Genomic DNA, 19,799 nt, shown 5'->3' with positions numbered 1-19,799 from the left:
GCTTTCAACATTTCAGAATGCTAATATATGGATTTCAACTCCAGACTTGATCCTTTCGCATACAAAAGGTATCAACCCAGCCGGACATTGATAGCCGTCAATCGCCTTCACCCACCCCGCGGAAGTAACGAACTGCGATCTAGTCCCTTTCTTAGCCAGTCAGTATTGGTTCACACACAAGCGTATCCTTGATGGTGCTGGTGTCATGATACAACCTCACAGCGTTTATCTGGTTTAGGGCTATGAATGGAAGCCTAGGATACAAGGAGAGGCGGAGATATATGCTGGACTCTGGGCTGTTCAGAATGTTGTCGCATGCTGGTCTCCACTGAGACAGATCTGGCTAGACAAGTGCATAGCCCTGCCTTCACTCAAGGAGTTTGACAATAATCGGACTTTCATTCAGGTGAAACATCCAACTGACTCAGTTACTGTATCACAAGGAGTTTTATATGCCGGGGCTGTATCTAGTGCTTCTATGCCAGGTATCCCGCTACCAAAATATCTCTATTTTCCATCGAGGGGCAGTTGATGATCGATCTGACTCGAAGATGCTTGATCTAGCTTGATATCATACAATGTGCTGGTCCAGTCAAACCAAACTGTAACCTATAGCCTATTTTGATATTCTCGCTTCTATCGAAACAAACCCTCCTCCTGATTTTTCTAACCACATATCCAACGTCCTCCCATTGTACAAATAACATGATATTTATCCTAAGACAGCTCACTATTACTGCTACTATCGAAAGGCGCCTAAAGCAAATCCCTATCAAGCCTCAATATCAACCTCCACACTGCATCTCGCTAAATATTACCAATAGCGAACAAGTATATACATCTCAAACAGCACGTTACACAAAATACCCCCTCATCACAAATATCAACTCACTCCTCTCCCCTAGCAAGAGCGCATAGAGACTCATCACTCATCACCATAACACACAACCCCAAGCCCCTATATTCCAACAACCACAAGAGCACAAAAGAAGCCACAACCCAAGCAACAAGTCACACACCCGCTCCAGGAAGCTGAAACCGTACTTTTAGAGGAATAGCAATGCCCGACGTGTCACAAAATTGTAGTCTATCAGTCTAAACATCTTATTCCATTCACCAGACCTTTGCGTAGGCTCTGGGCCATGCCTCTAACCACTCATTACCACCACCACCACCACCACATCATTGACACAACAAACCCGCCACAAGCAAACCAGCACACGGCATACGGTAAACCAACCAATGAAAGGAGAACACAAGTTATTGATAGCCTCGTTTCTTGTTCCTTTTCTTTTTGTTAATGTCCACCGCCATGTCGATGGCTATACTGGTGGGGTGTGATAATGGCTGAGACATCAGCCCTTACTATTGAATTGATTCGTATATGTCTTGGATGTTAGTGTGTAAATGTAATTGCGGTATTGTGTATACTCGCTCGCTTTGGAGATTGTCCGTCGATAGACCGAATTCGTATCTGAGGTACGCGTTTGTTTCAGATACTGAAGTCAGCTGGCTAGGATAGTGGTCGTATGGTAGTTGGTTTCTGAGACAGATTGCGTCTTTGAAAGAGGAATAGTAGGTCTAGACTGTAGTTCAACTCGTAAGAGGCTTGATTGTGCTCTAGTTGGGTATCTATGCGTTTTGCTGATGGAATTTTACTCTAATTGATGAGAGAGAGTGGTATGTATTGATGAGCAAGAGAAGGTATCACAATAAATATAGCCAAGTACTTTGTCCTTACTACTAGTGTAGATCACGCAAGTACACTACTTCCCTTAGATCAGTACTATCAGGCTACACATATACATAGACACCAGTAAACCCTCACACACTCTTATACATCTACACTTGTAGTGCTAGTATAGACCACCACTCACACCTCCCCAGCTACACCAGCAGGAAAAGATATCCGACGCAACAAACGCAGACGCGAGAAACTCTACTTCCCTCCCTTCCATCCAATCTATACACTACCTAATGGCGCCGCGCAGCGCAGCGCACCTTACATCCCCTCCCGCTTTCAATCCTCTCCTCCCCCAAACCCAGTATTACCAGTGACACAAAACACAAACACAAACCACCGCTCGTGTTTGATACTCACACAACATGACCCAAGCACCCCAAAGCAGAAAACCCCCGATGATGTATCATATATCCACTCATCCATCCATCCATCTCATTGAATCCTCATCCTCAAGAATGGTAGGTACAGCATATTCCTTCCAGCAAGGGTAGGGTATCCTTTCATTTCCCACCCTAGTCTATACTATACTATAATCAAGCAAGGTACTACCCAACCCCATAGACAATAGTCCAGAACTTTACATTAATTAATTAGTCTCTGTGGCAAAGCGAGCACGAGCACGGCCCAAGCAAAGCAAAGCAAAGCAAAGCACAGTAACCGTACTCAGCCACATTCCTCATGCCTACCTGCCCAACATAGAGCAAAGCAGTACGTACGTATACGTATGTCATCAGCCATCATGCCATGCCATGCCATGCCAGCTCCAGCCCCATATGTCTAGACGTCTGTGCGGTACAGACACAAAAAGAGAGAAACGGAAAGGGAAGAGGAAGAATGTCGACAAGATCCTCCCCCTTCCCTTCCCCCTAAACTTTACTTGCCATGTGATTGACACAGCCATCAGACATACACATACACATACACATACACACACGTTTTTAACATTCTACATTCTTGAGGGGGAAGGAGATGGCATATTGATGGAAACTATGTATTTATGGTTACTACTTAGGTTAGGTATGTACATTCCTCGGGGAAGGGGTCCCCGGCATCCTTTTCATCGGGTGGGTGGCATGTAGTGTATTTAACGATTTACTTGGTACCAAGATCGGTAAGCAGTTTGAGTAGATGAAGATACTACTACTGCTAGGAAAAGTAAGATGGATGTGGATAGTTAGGGTATACGTAAGTTAGACCGAACGTATAGTCAGCTAGTTATAGCTAGTGTCCAGTTAAAGAATGGAAAGTGAAAGAAGAACCTTGCGTTTATTTTTCTGCCTTTTAACCCATGGGGAAGGGAAGGGAAGGGAAAGGAAGGGAAGAAAGAAAGAAAACGGCTCTACCGTGTCTCATCCCAATGTACTCCTTAGGTACGTAGGTCATACGTACATAGTATGTAGGACGTGCATAGTACCAGACGATGCGATCTGATCTCGTCTGCTGTGTGTGTGTGTCTCTGGGGGTTATGTGTGGGTGGATGATGATGATGATGATGGATCGATCGGGTTGGGTATCCACACAGGCAACGCAACCAGATCTACCCATCTATACCTAATCTACCTTGGCAGGTTAAGGCAAGGGTTGAAAGGCTCTTTGCAGTGTAGATCTAACCGAACTTACCTATACTACTATACCAAGTAAACCAACTGTCACTTCTTGATTCGTCAACGTATATCTTGACCCCCCCAGTAACAATCCCAATGCCCCAGGATAAAGCAAAGTAAATGTAAGAGTCAAATTAGTAGATGATATGTCCGATCTCATTCCATCTTCCCTTCCCACCCCACAACCCACCCACCCATTCTGTTTGTCTCGGGTCTGAAGAAACCGCCACCCTCACAAAAAGGAAAGTAGAAAATAAAATAATCCCGATCATATCCCGGCTGGGGTTTACTTACCGACTTTACCCCTTGCATTGCTTTTTCCTTTTCATGAGCCACGCTATCAAGTATCTTCACAGCGATAGTAAGAAAAAATAAAATAAAATAAACCTGATAATATGTACGATTGACCTCGCTTAGCTGGGCATCTTGCATACCATATGCATATAGTCTACCGTCTGTCTGTCGAACCTGCACTCAACCTGATTACCGAAGAAAGCCGTGAAACCTGAACCTTCGTTAGTTGCCGCTTTCTATAGCCGGCTGGTGTAAGCAGTGTAATGATAGTTAGTTAGTTAGCCGAAGAATGTCCGTGCATTTGGTATAGTATACACATGTAGCGTAGCCAAAATTTTGCGAGAGGAATTGTCTGTGTGTTGCCTTGCCGTCGCGGAAATTCTCATTTGGAATAAATAAATAAATTGACCATGTTTGCGTCCAAAAGTGGTCCCGGATATGTTGGTTTTGTTTCTTTCCTGGAATTATCGGTTAGTACTAGTTAAGTAGTAGCTAGCTAGCTATCCAACCCACATACATGATACTACTAATCGGCGAATATCCACCAGGACCAAGGAAGGCAGGGAAGTAAAGTAGATACTGAGTAAGTAGGGATCCTGCACTATTGAGAAAACAAGTCATTAGCCACAGGCAACTGACTAAGTATCTTCTCCTAGACGAAACTTGGAATTCTGCACCATACTGTACCAGGCAGGAGTCTTCAGCCTCTCTCATTTTTCTCCCCTCCCGAAACCCGGGCCCGAGATGCTAGGCAGTCAGTCCATTCAGTATCTGCAGGATGCATTTCCAAGATGAGCATGAGTATGTCAGAAGACTCAAAAAGAAAGAGTGAAGGAGATTCTTCAGCTGAGCCTCCTCCTTCTGCTCCTTCCTCTTCTTCTCTGGCCATTATCATCTGCAAATGCGAGCGAGCGGGGCAGCAAGAGTGTTGGCACTTGGCGGGAGGGGAGTAAGTAGTGATGTATGCTAACTCGTTAGGAGTAAGTCAATAGTCACTTCGTTGTTTGAATGACTAGATAGTCAGTCAGTAGTTAGTTGGTTATCTTGTAAGTAGTAATGCAAGTAAATAAAATCAGGAGAGCCGCGGTCACTCGGATAACTACTACCACTACTCACTGTAACGGTGTAATACATATAGTACCTGCCTAGTTGGGCAATTGGTCTGTTGAGCATTGCTTAAGTGCCCGTTTCAAAGCTTAAAGAATTAAAAACTCCTCAGTATTTAATTAAGAAAGTAGAGTTAACTTCCATCTAAATACTGTAAGTGACTTAATTTGTTTTCCTAGCAAAGATGAAGACGACACTGATATCTGATCTTCTGATAGAGCGATAGATAAGGAGTGTAACTAACAAAACATGCAGTATTACTGTAATTGATGGAACAAAATACGGTGTGAAGACCACCTCACTCACCACCAAGCATCATCACCAATCCTCATCAGCGATGAAATCATAAGGTCCAAGTTCTTTGCCCCCGCGCGCCCGACGACGAAATTAATAATCGGAATGATAGTAACTAACTAATCGAATAACTAAACTGCTTTGCAACTAGTCACTTTGTAGTTAGCCAGCCGGCCTTCCGCACTCCGTCGTAAAGTAGTGCTATTGCTAGATACAAGAGTGAAACAAATCTCCATACATACCATGTCGATCTACATTTAGCAGCGTCCGAACTAGTCCGCAATTAGAGACGCAAAGAACCAGTGGCTCAGACGCTAAATTAGGAATGGTAAAAAAAAAAAAAAAAAGAAATTGCTGACTTTCGGTAGAAAACTAGCTAGTCTAGTTATTCACCTAATAATACATTCTACTAATATAGTTATTAATCAATGAATAAAATAAAATAAAAAGGCCGCGATGACGATGATGATGATGATGTTGCCGCTCGCTGCCGCTGCCGCTGCCGCGTCTAAGAAAGAAAAAAAAGGAATGCAAAAAAGCCGCCCCCTTATTGAACGAAACGAAGGAGTTCGGATATTCTGGAACTAGTGGCGTTGCGCTAGGAATATGTTCCCTAGTCTTTTCTTTCTTTCTTTTTTTTTTCTTTTCTCACCTAGCCTACTGTTTACTGCATGGATGCTGCTGCTATTTTCATACTGTCTACTTACTTACTAGTCAGCGTGAATCCACTGGGGCAAAAAGAAGAAAAATCAAGTAGTACTGCTTTTGTAACAAGATGTAGCGTATGACAAAGTGAGTACCTACGCAAGCGTCCAACGTCTTGTCCGGTGCTGTGGTATGATATCGTTGTGCATGGCAAGTGTAGATCTGATTGGGTGGTAAACGGACACATGGACAAGGCGGCGGAGTATACACGCCATGGGTACATATACATAAGAAGGGCATCTTGGTACTACACAAAAAGTAGGGTAGAACAAGAAAGTAAGTATGTACATGGACAGGGTGTCTATCTGGGTAAGCTGTACAACCCCCCATTCTACTTACTTAAGATAGGTACGTACGGGAGTGGGAGTAAGTGATATGTGTATACCTTGTCTATAGTAGTAGTAGTATACTAGTAAAAAAGTAAACACCTCGGAAATAAGAACAAGGAAGGCAATAACTAGAAACTTGAAGCACACTAAACTGAAAGTTAACTAAACCACATGCCTGCCTAGATAGTAGTCTACTAGCTTAGTGTCCCGAGCAAAACCCCTCAGACTAAGTAAGTAGTAAGACAGGGATTGAAATCGGACCGGCCGGCCGTCAATTAACGAACCGGCCCCAGCAAGAATGGCAACCCGTCAGCGAGGTTGGCGCGCCAAGCATGACCTCAATGCCCAGGGGAAAGGGGGGAAGGAGGGAGGAAGAGCTGAATTGAGGGATAGGCGAGGTAACTTGACTCCGAACACAACTGCTACTAATCATCTTTCTTACTAACGTAAGGTAGGTAGATAGGTCTAGGAAGAAAGGAAATTCCTCAAAATCGTCATAGGATGGAGACTGACTGACGGATTGGATGGAAGAAAGGCCTGATGTCTCGAAGCTGTCGCAGAAATTTCCGCAAAAGTAATAAAAAAAAATCTTAACACACGCGCCGATGGCCCCGAGCCACGTTTTTTCTGGCATGGTGGTGGTGGTGCTGCTAGGCTGGGTGGTGGTCGGGATCTGGATCCCTGGCTAGACTGTGGGGGAATTCGCAGGTGGCTAGCTATATTACTGATTACTATAACCGGGCTAGTGACTATTAGGGATGGGTGTACCTGGTCTAGTTGCATAGTCTGAGAGGAGTGGAAAAGGCGGGATGAAGGGGGGAAGAGAGAGGGGGGAGACTACATAATGGTAATATCCATGAACAAGGCTGGCGATGTAATTACTTACTACTAGTATCGGTATCAAGTGGGTGGTCGCGGTGTAAAGAGAGAAAGAATTGGATCGAAGTACTTGGCACTTGCGCTGGAAGGAGTAAGCACTGTGTGAGTAGATGGTGATGGTCCACTTTGTTCTCCTCCTCCTCCTCCACTCATCGACCCAAAAGCGTGGCTGACAAGGCGTTGAGCAATGCAGTATTAGTTAAGAATCAACGTGTGGGCTGCCATGGAATGAGCCGGCAGGAGAAACCAGCAAGTCATGTTGAGAGCATGAAGGGAGGGAAATTATTCAAAATGGGAAGGTCGACTGGAAGATTAAAAATTACATAAAAAAGAATAGAAGAAAAAAAAGAAGGGAAAAAGGCTGAAAGAAAAAAAGAAAATAAGTTTTGACAGGCAAGGGGGAGTGGCTTGGTGCCTAGAAAGAGATCTAGAAGCTTGCTCAAAGCATCTAGGGACGAAAAGACTGTGCGACCGTCTAAGTAGATACTGCCTTCATCGGAATGGGGTGCATGCAGACGGGCAAAAGCAATAACACCGCTACCATAGAATGACGACCCAAGCTGAAGGCGATATTGGTTGCGGTGTGAGAAGTGGCATGAATAGGTCAAAGAGCAAGCGACTAAGAGCAGAACTAGTCCTGCTGAATACTGGGTCCTTCTTCCATGTGCGCGCGGCTGGGTCCCTTCAATACTAGTACTCCGTTAGTAGTTAGTAGGGGGTGGGAACAATTTCTTGGAAAATTAATTCGACGATTTGTGATGTGCCTAAAGGATAGCGCTAAATTCGTAGGGGTATTCGTTGACTAGATAGATAGATACCATCTATGGGGATCAACACTGCATTCACTCGAAGCCACTAATCTCCATGGCTTCGTGGTTAGCAGCGACAAGCGGATGGGCCACCAGGACTTCTCACTGGACATCCGGACAACCTCAGTCAGACTACGCCGGAGTTGGTCAAGCCAGGTTACCCCTAGCCATTTTGCGGTCAATTGTGAGGATGAGCCACATGGTTTGGAAAACTGGTCGACATGCTAAATTAAAATTAATCTAACATCTACCGAAGGGGGGGCACTGCATGGATTGATGCCAAGGAATAGCATGATTGCTGGATTATTGCCGAGCTCTGAACAGACCAGTTTGATACTAGTAGATTCATGAATGGGATGATGACTACGTAGTTTTGAAATTACCACGGAGTTATTAGGGGAACATGGCAGGGTCGGACCCGAGATGATGAGAAGGAGGATGGCGAGGAATGGCGGGCGATGGAGACTCAAGAAGATGGCCATGGCTGATCGACATCCATGATCCATCAGCCGTAACTCAAAAGCCCCCATTCCAGGTTGGTGCCCACAGACAATGGGCTTTTCCAATCAAGACAAGCTGAGCGTGTGTTACCATCCTCATCTGAGTGTGCATCAAGCAAGCCTGAGCTCCTGCTTAACCCTTTTTCTGAGGTTGTGAAACAGAGGACACACTTCTGACACCAGCAGGTGCCCTAGTCTAGCGTCGCCCTCATCCTGCAGGGCCAACTAGGACGGCAGGACGGCCAGAAAGAAAGTGATGAGGAAAGAAAAATAAATTGAAAAGAAAAAAGAAAACCACGACAGGTCACGTCGCCAACCCTATGACCAGTCATTCCTCATCCCTCTAATAGGTATGCTGATGATATTATTCCGGCTGATCCTCAACGAGCAGTGCACAGTCAAGGGATGGGGTGTGGGGGTTCGGGCCTACTGTACCTGCTACTTACTGTGTCATGTATTATTATGCTACTGTATCCTCGCCTTTTGGTTGCCTCGTCTCTGGGGCACGGACGGTGTCCAGGTCCTGATTCTCCCATCCCTGATTCTATTGCTGGGATCAATGTCCCGGTGGGTGAGGTCGAGTCAGTCCACTACAGCCTACAGGATCGATCGCATGACGAAGCGCGTTGCATTGTGTGTGTGTGTGTGTGTGTGTGTGTGTGTGTATGTGCGCGCGCCAGTCCCGCTGTGCCAAAGAAGGCATCCCCCGATCGGAATGGCTGGTAGGGGTCAAGAGCTAAGGAAGACTAGTGAGCGGTTGATGGCTTTGCCCAAGCGTACCGCCCAGTCAGTATCCCGGTAGACAGTATCCCGTGGGATCTCCATCCTGCGTTTATTACCTAAAGCTGTGCCGGAGATAGCGGCTAACTACTACGTAGTAGTGTTGTCGACCTTCAGGAATGAATAAATGCCCCCAGCTAGTCTAGTGTATTAGTGCAGCATCATCAAAGGGGGACTGACAGAACTGGTTTTTCTCCGCATCGAACCATCCACGCAGAAATGAATGGTTTGGGTCGTGACCCGTTTTAATGGGTGGAGGGTGGATGATCGTAGGAAAGACGTAAGTAAACAGCGCGGACAAGCGCTATCCGGAACTATTGCCATCAGTGGATCCCTCGTTGGATTTAGGTCCCATGTCCTGGGAGCGCCCGACCGATCGCCGTAATTGGAGATTCGCTAGAGCCTAGAGGAAGTCATTCCGAAACTGATTATCATGGACCCCATTCTTATTCGCCAGACCAGCAGAAAAGGGCCTCTGGTTATCATTTCCCACTCTTGCTGGAGCGTCTCCAGACTCACTATCCCGGAGGTGGAAGGCAGCTAAGTTCCAAACCTCGTAAAGCCGATGAATGCCCTTCCCCCGATTTTCGGATGATTGCCAAGCCAGCGTGCGAGATGGAGTAGTGTGGCCTAGCAGTAAAAGTAGCAAGTCGGGTGGGTACCAGGCCATGTGTGCAACTAGTAGTTCGTTGATGTACGACGTAGGTACAGGCACCTGGAGAGAAGGGGAAGAAGGAGACTGGGGGAGGAAATATGTAGGTGTTCCCAGTATCCAGGTTGAGGGGATCGCAAGGGATCAATGGGTCGAAGTATGTATCTACCTACCTAAATAGTTTAAACCAAAAAGAGGGGCATATATTATTGATGACAACACCTACACTCTGGAAAACGATCCCGTCACGATAGAACTCGACTGCATGATGATGATGATGATATTGAGCCACCTGACATGTTTTTGTTTGGGGGAGATTTGAAGTCATCCTCAGGCTCTGTGGCCCCCCGTAGTACTGGAAAATCACTCCCTCCCTTTTCCTTCATCCAATGAGAATCCTTTGAATGCGGTCCTTTTCCCCGGCCGATTGGCGCCCTTTTTGGCGATTGCCACCATTGACCAAATCATATTTCTACACGAGCTCGAGGCGTGGCACAGTGCGTCCTAGCTTATGCAGGATAACATATCTGGGAACCTATCATCAGATCTGTTCGGCTGCTGGCTATCCATTTCAGACAGACCTCAGGCTTCTGGCAATGCGCACCGTGCGTGGCCAACATGCCGTCGCCGCCGCCGCCGCCCGGGAGGGACGGGCAAAAGTGGGCGCTTGGTTCCCTTTTTTCCTCTTCTTTCTTTTGCATATGTATACCTACGTAGTAACTAGTCATTAGTAGGAGGGAGGGGATGGGAACGCCCCGTAGTAGTGGCGCATGCGGAAATGAATGAAGATGGAATTGCGGTCACTCATGCACCAAGTGCGTTGGGGGATTGTTGAAATGCTGGCACACGGGATGCCCTATCTCTTCTGACTACTGACCACTACTTACTGTATAATCCGGTGCAGGGGCAATACGGAGGTACACATAGCAGGAACTCCCCTCCCATTACTCGAATAGGCCACCTGCGTTAAGCGTGCAGAGGGGGAAAAAGGCACCGTATCCTGTGCCCTGCATGGGATTCCGAATCCTGATTCCCGGATGGGAAATGCCCATTGACATCTCTCCATGTTTTCTTCACACGCGTGAAAGAGATTTAGAAACTGGCTGAGTTTAGGTTAGATAGTTATGGAATTTGTTTGACAATGAACTACAGTAGATATGATTTCTACTGTATACTTCTCCCCCATTCTCAACTCTTTATTTTCTTTTCTTTTTTTTTTTTTGTCACTGACTGACATCCCTTCCGTCATAGCGTCAAATGGTACTTGGATCAGCCAGAAACCCTCATGTAAATAGATGAGTAGTGCAGTTGTGGTCTTCTCTCTTCGGAGCACTGTTACTACTTACTGCACTCCATCCAGTCTGTGGTTTGGAACGGGAACCACACCTTCATTTAATTACAATGATCTACTATACAGTACCGGCTAGTACTAGTTGATACTAGTGGTGGGGGTTTGGTAACAGCGACCGAACTCGTGTCTGCTGCTTTTTTACTTACGTCGTCCACCCCCGTTCTGGCCTGTTTGGTTCGACATTCTTGGGGAGGGGGGGCGATGATCGCCTGTTAGATCCAGACGACCCTGTCATTGTGCGGCATTTCTTCTTCTGTCAAGGATAGCGCCACCTGCCGCGTCCGCTGTTTCTGTTGACGCTTCCCTTTTGGATGCTAGTCTACAGTTCCAAATCTCTCCCTCCCTTCCTCTCTCTCTCAAGCACACACACACACACACTCTCTCTCTCTCTCGGGAGATTTTGAAGCACCTGATAACTGTAATGTGTATGATGGAGGGATGAATACTAAGTACATCGTACATACTTATTAGTAACAGTAGTTGACTGGGTCGATAGTCATTCCCCGTTTGGTACCACTTTTGATACCATCTACTAGTTACTACTATTATCTGCTAGGACGATCCGCTCAGACAACAACCTACGAGATACTAGTAACCTAGCAGCATTTCCCCCATCTCCTCCTTTTTCTCTCCTCCGACAACCCGCCTGTCTTGAACCCATTTCTTCCAATCACCATTCACATGGTGCCTGCCCGCGTTACCTAAACGGGGTAAACCCAACTTCCCGGACCGGAGCAAGACCTTCCACCGACCGACCTAACTAACTAACCAACCAACCTAACTAACTAGCTGAGCTAGCCATGACCCAAACCACACTCTCTGGTCGCGTTCATTTCCTGGCCCAAGTCTACGGTACACCGTCCGTGGCGCTACTGGATGCATCTGGAGCCGGGCAAATCACTTAGCGCGCTGTCTCTTCGGTTTTTATTTGTGCGAATCCCCTCTGTTGGCTCCTCTCTTTGGTCTCGCTCTCGCTCCATTTAGCCACACATAGCGGACATGCAACAAGGGCCACATTATCTACTATACTAGTACTAGCCCTCAAGAACGTGGGGACTTTCAGGATTGTGGAATACGGAGAACTAGGGAGTCCAGTGACTCAGATTCGGTGGGGAAAAAGTAGGCACTGCCAGCCCAGAAAAATGGCACGGACACTGACTGGATCCTGGGACCGGACCCAGACCGGTCGGGTCGGTTTCGTTCCTCCCACTCGCCTTGGATACGAAGCAGTACGTCCACGTAGATTGGAGAGAGAGAGAAACATGCCTGCTTGGTATGTCGAATCATCTGCCACGCAATCAATGCCATTCTCCTTTGCCTCTTAGGATGCAGTTAGTACTATTACCTATGAATATCATTTCAAAGACATGATCGCTTAGATACTCCAGCGACTAACGAACTCGATATTAAAGATGTGTCAATATATGGGGTTAATTAACTACAATCCACTCTCGCTCCAGTCTACCTTTTCTTTTTCTTCGCTCTCTCTAACCGAAGCCGTCCCGGGGCGCTGGTTCGGAATACGAGGCTTCGTTACCCATCAGTAAGGGATGATGGCAACTAACTGGAAGCTGTAGGTATGGATTCGAGCTATATGCCTCCTAGTTCCATGCTGGGGCACCTTGGATTGGACACTACTGTTGAGTTAGCTGATGAATGCGCAGGATCCTAGACTGCCAACATAGCATAGCATATAGCTCGAGAGCCTGTCTGGAGTGCAGCAAGTGAACCTTTCATTCTTCTCTAGGGTTGCCTCCTGCTTTGGGTCGCTGATCATCAACTTGGCTGAACAGGACCTTCATCGGAGTTTCCTGGATCAAGTAGACTTTTGTTACCAGTCACCGTGTCGTAGTAGTACATGAGGTGCATCCTCACTTGACCATCGGCCCATGTATGCACCAGGCACCCAAGAGTTTGATCTTTCCCCCGGTGGCTCTTGCAGCTGCATGCAATACTATATGTATGGTCCTCTCTCGGTAACCATTTGAGTTTCTGGTATAGTAAGGGCTTCCTCGTCACCACCATAATCCTGTCAGGCAGGCACGGCTTGTATGAAGCCAAGTCTGTCGCAGCTTCTTAGTAGCTCCTGTTACGGGATGGATTGACCATGCAAACGGAGGTCACTTCTCCAAGATCCCTCTTTACTCTCGTTCCTCATCTCCCAACATGCAAATGGATCATCCGTCACCATGCGATATCCACTAACACACATAGTGCCTGAGGCTCGAGAGCAACCCAGCTTAGAGTTTCCTAGCACTGGGTCTGTCATTGCTGGCCCACCGCCTCCGGAGGAATAAATGTCAGCAAGCCAGCAAGCAAGTCACCACCACCACCACCGGCCTGTCAACGAGGGTTACCTGACGATCAAAATCCAATTCGTGCCGGGTAATCGAGGAATAGTGCGATCTTCCACTGTGGTAGAGCCTATTGTAAGACTAGTTTTAATGAATGCTTTTTTTTATTCCCCTCCCCCCGGTCTTCCAGGATGGAATTGAGTTTCGACAAGCACCCACCGGTGCGATCGTCTACTGCTCACCCACTTTGTCGGGACCTTACTATCGGACCAGTCCCTTACCACCCGGTCTGGAAGGACGATCTCCTACCAGAATTGCACCTGCTGTTGACCAAAGATGAGCCGCAAAACCATGCTAGTAGCGGGAAAAAAAAGGCCCAAGAGTCGTGCTCGCGCGTCTGTCGGCGCTTCCGTGGGTGGACTCGCCGGGCAACAATAAGATAGCTCAGATTCACAGCCCCAGCAGTAGCAGCAGCAGCAGTCGCCTATGGCTTTTGGATCTGCTGGGGATCTCCCGCGAAAGTTTTGGCGACGGTCCAATATAAGCTCTAGGAACGGTGCCCCCCTGAATCCTGACAAAGTTACCGACAATTCCAGTCGATTCAACCCTAAACATTTTAGAGTTGGGCAGGGCTTTATTGGTTTTCTCCTAGCGACCTAGTCCGGCCCCTACTGCTGCTTTGGCCTGAGGGCTCTTAAGATGATCGCCGTCGTGTGGGACGCTTTCTTCCCTATTGTTCCGCTCTGATTTCCTTTCTTTCCTTTTCTCTTTTTGGCTTTTTTTCCTGATTAAAATCATTATTAATAATATTATCGTTATTATTTGCCAACCCCCTTCCCTGCACCCAGTCTCCACGCCCTTCGTATTCGAGCGTGCGTGGGATAGGCACGGTATATGTCATGGAGGACTAGGACCATTTGGGGCTTTGGGGGGGAAGGGGTGGCTTTTGTTTAGGAAGGGAAAGCTCCGCTTCTGCCTTCTTTCATCCCGATCGAGCATCCCCGGGGGATCCCTGCTGGCACATTGGAGCAAAGACTTTCTGCACGGATCCCGACGGAGCCTGACTGGAACCGTCGACCGGTCCAGTGGAAGACCTCGAATCTAGACATTGATGCTGCCCTGGTGACAGGCACGTTAATTCTTTTCTTTCCTTTTTATTTTGATTTAATTATATTTTTCATTTAATTATCATTATTTTTCTTACTATTCTTTCTTCCCTCCTACCAGAAGGTCGATCAACTGGGCACATGAACGTCAGCGGTCAGTCGGACCCGCGGAGCAGGGTTACTGAGCAGACGGCCATCTCCTTGAACTCCGGCCGCAGTGGCGGGAGCGACGGAGGAGCCGAAGAGATGTGAGCGAAGCAGGCAGACTGGTACAGAGGAAAGTTGACGCGGCGCACAGTCCTCCTCTTGGGCATCTGGTCGTCATGCGGTTCCGTCTACTCGTCACAGACCACCACGGGTTGCGCTGTCCTCTACTGGTTATGAATGCTCTATGGAGGCTGACGAAACCAGTGGTCTTTGGTCTTATTGTTGAGAGGGTTCTATTGGGTTGGAAATAGGTCACCGGTGCGGCCGGGATGGATCGTTGACGACTAAAGTGCGGGTATGATGATGGGCGGTGATGATGACAACCGAGGTCATCGATCATTTTCCCTCACTACTATCCATGTGTGTGTGCGCCATGTTTCTTTCTCTCTCGGCTCTTCCATTCTCCCCTTTTCTTTGTGTCTTGCCCTCCCATCATCCGGTAAGTGCTTGGTTTTGAGCATGATATTAGTATGACCCCATTTCAAGGATTTTATTGTGAGTGTGCGTTGTGGTGTAGGCTGGATATAGTGACTACGAAGGCTTAGATGATCAGAGCCCGAGGGAAGTGTCGGAAGAGGATAAGAGAGGGGAGGGGAGCTACTGTGTAAAGGCGCGCGCATATGGGCCGCAGAGCTCGGACCGCGTTTGCCAGATTGGGAGGGTCACGAAATCCAGCCGGAGGAGGCCCAAAGAGAGAGAGAGAGACAGAGACAGAAAGATGGGGGATGGAGCAGTTGCCGGGTCGAGCGCATACCCGATTCGATGTGTAGCAATTGGATGGGATGCAAGTTGCTGGGGCGTCCCAAATCTTCTCCAGACCCTCTTCTCACTCTCTGGGACCAATCCGAACGGGTGCCGCCTTGACGCCATGCAATAATCACCCGTCCTCTCACAACCCCCGAGATCTGAGCCCTGGGAAGAGGAGGCGGCCGTTTGATTGAGTTGTCCTTTTTTGTCTTTTTGGTTTTACTTTCTTGCCCCTTCCTCCTTCCGTGAGCTAAGATAGGTATGTCACTGGGATGATGGTTGTCGTACGGGTTTCAGGAACTTGATGTTTGATTTAGATGGGCTATGACGATAGATAGGGTAGTATTGGAGAGGGGACGAAGTATGTATGGATGTGTATGTAAGTAGTTATGTAAGTAAGTGTGGTGGTTTGCTGGCTGGGCTTACTAAAGATCGCCCCCTAGGGAAATATTAGGTAAGTTAACTAGCTACTTAGTTAAATGGCAGCTGCTCGATGACGATGTGAGAATGGGTGATGATTTAATAGTGCAGCGAGAGAGAAACAAGACCATGGAGGAGAGGAACAAGAGGAAGAGGGAACTGACTAACCCCGTATTGTTACTGAATTGACGGATGGGGAATAGGGCCGTCCACTACTCCGTATACCACTTTCATCTTACATTTTTCTTTCTTTACTTTTTTATTTTTACTTGCTGTTCTCAGTATATTAGAGTGTGTTATACTATGCAGTATACCATGTTGAATATTACTTGATTCTTAAGAACACTCCCAGTTACATATCTTACTTACTTAGATACTGAGCAAAAGAGCTGGTCGATCGACTCTGCCCGAAAAAGGCAAAAAGTGGATTCTTTTTTAGATTTCTGGGCTTCCCCGATCCATGACTGACCGGTGCACATCAAATCAAATCAACTTACAACTTACTCTCTTTTCGTCAGGGGCGGAGCCGTGGTTGAAGTGACCGCTTTTGCCCCACCCCTGCAGCCAACCCCTCAATCAGTTCAGTTCAGTTCTTTTCAGTTTGAATGGAGTTGTGGGAGTGTATCATGGGATTGATTTTATGGTTCTACTTTTCATATGATCAGGAGGAATCAAAAAGAAGGGGATGAGAAACATAGCATAGCAAAACATGATTGGGGGGTGGGTTTCATATGACGTTTTTGCCAATTGGCTGTTTATGTAGACCTCTACTAGTACAGTAACAGAAAAAGAATGCGGAGAATGGCAGACGACCCGATAAGATTCCTCAACCATCGACCATCATGGAGAAATCGAGCAATCAATCAATCAATCGGTCAGTTAGTCAGTTAGTCAATCAATCGCTCGCAACATTCCTGAGTGAGTCCCCCTCTCCCCTTCCACCCTCCATCCCTCTCTCTCTCCTCTCTTCCGCTATAGGATGATGACCCGGTGGATATCTTGACAACAACACTTCATAGCGCTCCGCCCCCCCTCCCTCCCTCCTTTAGTTATCGAGGCGGTGGGATGGGCATGGGATGGTCATCCCGACCGTGCACGGTAGTAATTGAGCCGCCAGGAATACACGCTCAGATGTAGTTAGTTGGTTAGTTCGTTAGTTAGTAGTAGCTCTGATCCCTCATGGGGCGTCTGTCCTCCCGTCGAATTATTTCCCGCCTCCTGTGTTTCTTTCCCACTTCCCCCCTCCCAAAAAGAGGTGTAGGTAATAGTAAGTAAGTAGTAGGCCCAGGCGGCTCACGCCTAACTTGACACAGCCTCCCCCTCCCTCGTTGAATCCTTCCTCTCCCAACCGAAAATCCCTCCCGCACTAAGTAGATATATGATGGCATTAATATCCTTCGTTAATCATGGTCTCCTCTCCCTCTCGTTCCCTTCTCATGGGCTTATGGCGGGGGTGATAGTCGGGGAAACATGTCTGGTTATTGGTGAACTACTGCTTTCTTTACTAGCTAGTGGGTAGTGACTCCATACGATCTACCGTGATAAATCCAGGATTCGAGAGGAGCAGGAGGAGGAGGATATACCAGCCAGGATGGCTTTTGTTATGTCCATAGCTAGCCTGCTGTTCGTTTCCCCCTACGCGGCTCGCGCACGCTCGTTCGATTTACCCCGGCTTTGGCTGACATGCCTCCCCCTTCTACTACTCCTTCTAGCTAGTTTAGCTAGCTAACTTAGTTACCTACTTTACCTACTTTTCCTACCTGCCTACCTACCTAACATCGTACCTAAAATCACACTGGCGCATACTTAATTAGCCCGTATCCTTTCTCTCTATATCTCTGGTCTATATCTGATCATCCCTCCCTCTCTTCTCTCCTCCCCTTTCCCATCACCCCCCTCCAAGACTGACTTGCACTGCGTGTGTCCTTTACCCGAGTCTATCCGTCATTCCCATCTCCAATCCCAAACCCCCTCATCCGATAATAACCCGATAATTTCCAATCCCATGCCCCGTTTATCCATCCTTCAGGTACCTGCGATTCACCACACCGTCCTGGGGCGTCTGTCTCATCTTGGATTTCGTCTCGAATTGGCGGTCCCTTAGCGATCCCCCCGATCCACTCTCCCGTCCCCTCATTAACCTCCTTCCACCCACCCCTCTTTCATCAATTTTGACTTTCACTTGTTCTACCTAAATCTTAAAATCTCTCCCCCCCTACTCTTCTCGTCTTGAATCTCGGATTGTTACATGACTTGTTCCCCACTACTGACTCTTTTCCCTGCATTGGCGTCATTTGGAGGATCTTATCTTGGTCATCCTTACATTTCCCAAAGTTTACGAGTCTATCTGGAAGGGAAAGCAAGTGAAAGAGCCGCAAGTTAAAACGACGTGACAACAACAACAGAAGAAGCAGCAGACAGTGGGATAAGAAGACGCAGTCCAAGTTGAGTTGATTGTGTGAGTGTGTGTGCAACAAGGCCGATAAAGTCAACGTCACTCCGCTGCCACGGCTAAGGTTGGGACCTACTTTTAGTAGTTACCAGCAACCCAAAACCAAACCAACCCCAGCAAAGTGAAACGGGGTACCTGCTTCTCATCATCCCCGCCAGCGTGGATTCACACTTTCTTCAGTACTACTCCTGGTAAGTCAGTTGCTCTCTCTTGTCTGTCACTCCTTGGGGAAGTATGAAACCAGAATTGCATCAATACCACAATACCACACACACATACCCTGTGCCAACACATACATTCTCCTATCATGACTCTCCAGTGTGCCTATTTGCTGTTCTTTCCTGCGAGATTGATCTGTAGACATCCATGACTACCAATTCTGGTTTGGTGGTAGATGTTTGGATTATCTCAATTTCCCCCCTGTTCCTCCTTCGATCCTAGTTCCTCCCACGCCTATCTTGTGTCATACTCTTTTCTTATGCTTAACTAAAACTACCATTTGACTGGATCTGCAATTTGCATCGACTGGATTCCTCAGTGGATCTGGTTTGATATTCGTTTTGTATTTTATTTTCCTCTTCGTGTTTTGTTCTTTACCTTCTATTTTTGTTTCTATTTCTATACTTCTTGTTATTTTTGTTATTATTTTTTTTTCGCCCCATACCCACACTAGCCCATTCTTGCCGTCTGTCGTTCGATGTTGCCTCCCACCCCCAAAAGGAGTGTTGAAGCAGGAGAAATGGGGGTGTGTGGTGTGGTGCGCATCTTTTGGCGAAAAGGAATGAAAGATGGAGCCCGCCGATGGCCTCTGCCTCATGGCCGGAGAGATCCACCGGCGGCGGTGCTTCTGGCGGGCTTGTCCTGCTCCTTGGGATCACTAGTTGCACCCACACCCCATCCGTCCTTCCCAATTTCTGCCTCCTCCCTCTCTCCCTCTGGCACTGCTCGGGCCTACCAGTCTGGGTCGCCCCGCCTGCAGCCCGGTCGCTCTTCATGACGGAGGATGCTTTTTTTTTCTTCGCTGAACATGTCCTTCCCTCCGTCTGCCTGGCCGTTTGGCGTTCCCTGCAACCCGCACCATGCCCGGCTCTGGTCTAGTTGGACTGGCCATGGTAATTTTCCCTTCCCTTCCCTTCCCTTCCCTTCCCTGGTTTTCCTGATCACCAGGAAGGGGGAGGGGGGGATGAGGGCCGCCTCTTTTCTTTTCCTTATTTTCTTACCTACCTTCCCTGTTGGTTTTTTTGCTTCGAAAAAGGAAAAGAAAAAGATAGATAATTATCCTTTATGTTTAATTGTCTCTTCGTGTTATTTTCGATGATTTTTTTTACCTCTATTTTTTCTCTCCCCGGACAACTCTTTCCCTTCCCTATCTTTTGGAAGGGAAAGGTGTGAGAGTGAGAGGAAAGGGTAAAAAACACGATGCTTTTTACAATACCATACATGGGTACCCTGCCAATGTTCTGGGAATTGGGATGATTTTTTGGCGTTATTTTTTCGATTTTTTATTTTTTTTTTTGGCACTGCT

The 19,799-nt window shown here is 47.3% G+C and overlaps 4 protein-coding genes across 4 annotated transcripts; 3 read left to right on the top strand and 1 right to left on the bottom strand.

The window, feature by feature from the left end:
- Positions 1 to 2,106: 2,106 nt before the first annotated feature.
- BO85DRAFT_433960 (uncharacterized protein) lies at positions 2,107 to 2,994 on the top strand (the record flags this gene model as incomplete). Its single annotated transcript, XM_025658439.1, has 6 exons — positions 2,107 to 2,202; positions 2,283 to 2,286; positions 2,339 to 2,466; positions 2,762 to 2,855; positions 2,901 to 2,929; positions 2,977 to 2,994. The coding sequence occupies 6 exons, from the start codon at positions 2,107 to 2,109 to the stop codon at positions 2,992 to 2,994; spliced, it is 369 nt and encodes a 122-aa protein (XP_025521369.1).
- Positions 2,995 to 8,238: 5,244 nt separating this feature from the next.
- Positions 8,239 to 9,168, top strand: BO85DRAFT_24261 (uncharacterized protein). Its single transcript, XM_025654854.1, has 2 exons — positions 8,239 to 8,300; positions 8,452 to 9,168. The coding sequence occupies exon 2, from the start codon at positions 8,618 to 8,620 to the stop codon at positions 9,065 to 9,067; it is 450 nt and encodes a 149-aa protein (XP_025521368.1). The 5' UTR covers positions 8,239 to 8,300; positions 8,452 to 8,617; the 3' UTR covers positions 9,068 to 9,168.
- Positions 9,169 to 14,589: 5,421 nt separating this feature from the next.
- On the top strand, positions 14,590 to 14,906 carry BO85DRAFT_483289 (uncharacterized protein; the record flags this gene model as incomplete). The annotated part of the gene is made up of 2 exons (XM_025663149.1): positions 14,590 to 14,696; positions 14,747 to 14,906. The coding sequence occupies 2 exons, from the start codon at positions 14,590 to 14,592 to the stop codon at positions 14,904 to 14,906; spliced, it is 267 nt and encodes an 88-aa protein (XP_025521367.1).
- A 4,475-nt stretch (positions 14,907 to 19,381) lies between these two features.
- On the bottom strand, positions 19,382 to 19,799 carry BO85DRAFT_24003 (uncharacterized protein). Its single transcript, XM_025654832.1, has one exon. The coding sequence runs from the start codon at positions 19,714 to 19,716 to the stop codon at positions 19,495 to 19,497; it is 222 nt and encodes a 73-aa protein (XP_025521366.1). The 5' UTR covers positions 19,717 to 19,799; the 3' UTR covers positions 19,382 to 19,494.

Source organism: Aspergillus piperis (genome assembly GCF_003184755.1).
Source record: "Aspergillus piperis CBS 112811 unplaced genomic scaffold BO85scaffold_1, whole genome shotgun sequence".
NCBI classification, from domain to species: domain Eukaryota; kingdom Fungi; phylum Ascomycota; class Eurotiomycetes; order Eurotiales; family Aspergillaceae; genus Aspergillus; species Aspergillus piperis.
The sequence above is the reverse complement of the archived record's forward strand: the minus strand, read 5'-3'. Positions and strand labels throughout refer to the sequence as shown.

What these genes read in the sequence shown, in the direction of transcription:
- BO85DRAFT_24261 (XM_025654854.1), top strand. Translation starts at nt 8,618, where the DNA reads ATGCTGATGATATTATTCCGGCTGATCCTCAACGAGCAGTGCACAGTC.
- BO85DRAFT_24003 (XM_025654832.1), bottom strand. Translation starts at nt 19,716, where the DNA reads ATGTATGGTATTGTAAAAAGCATCGTGTTTTTTACCCTTTCCTCTCAC.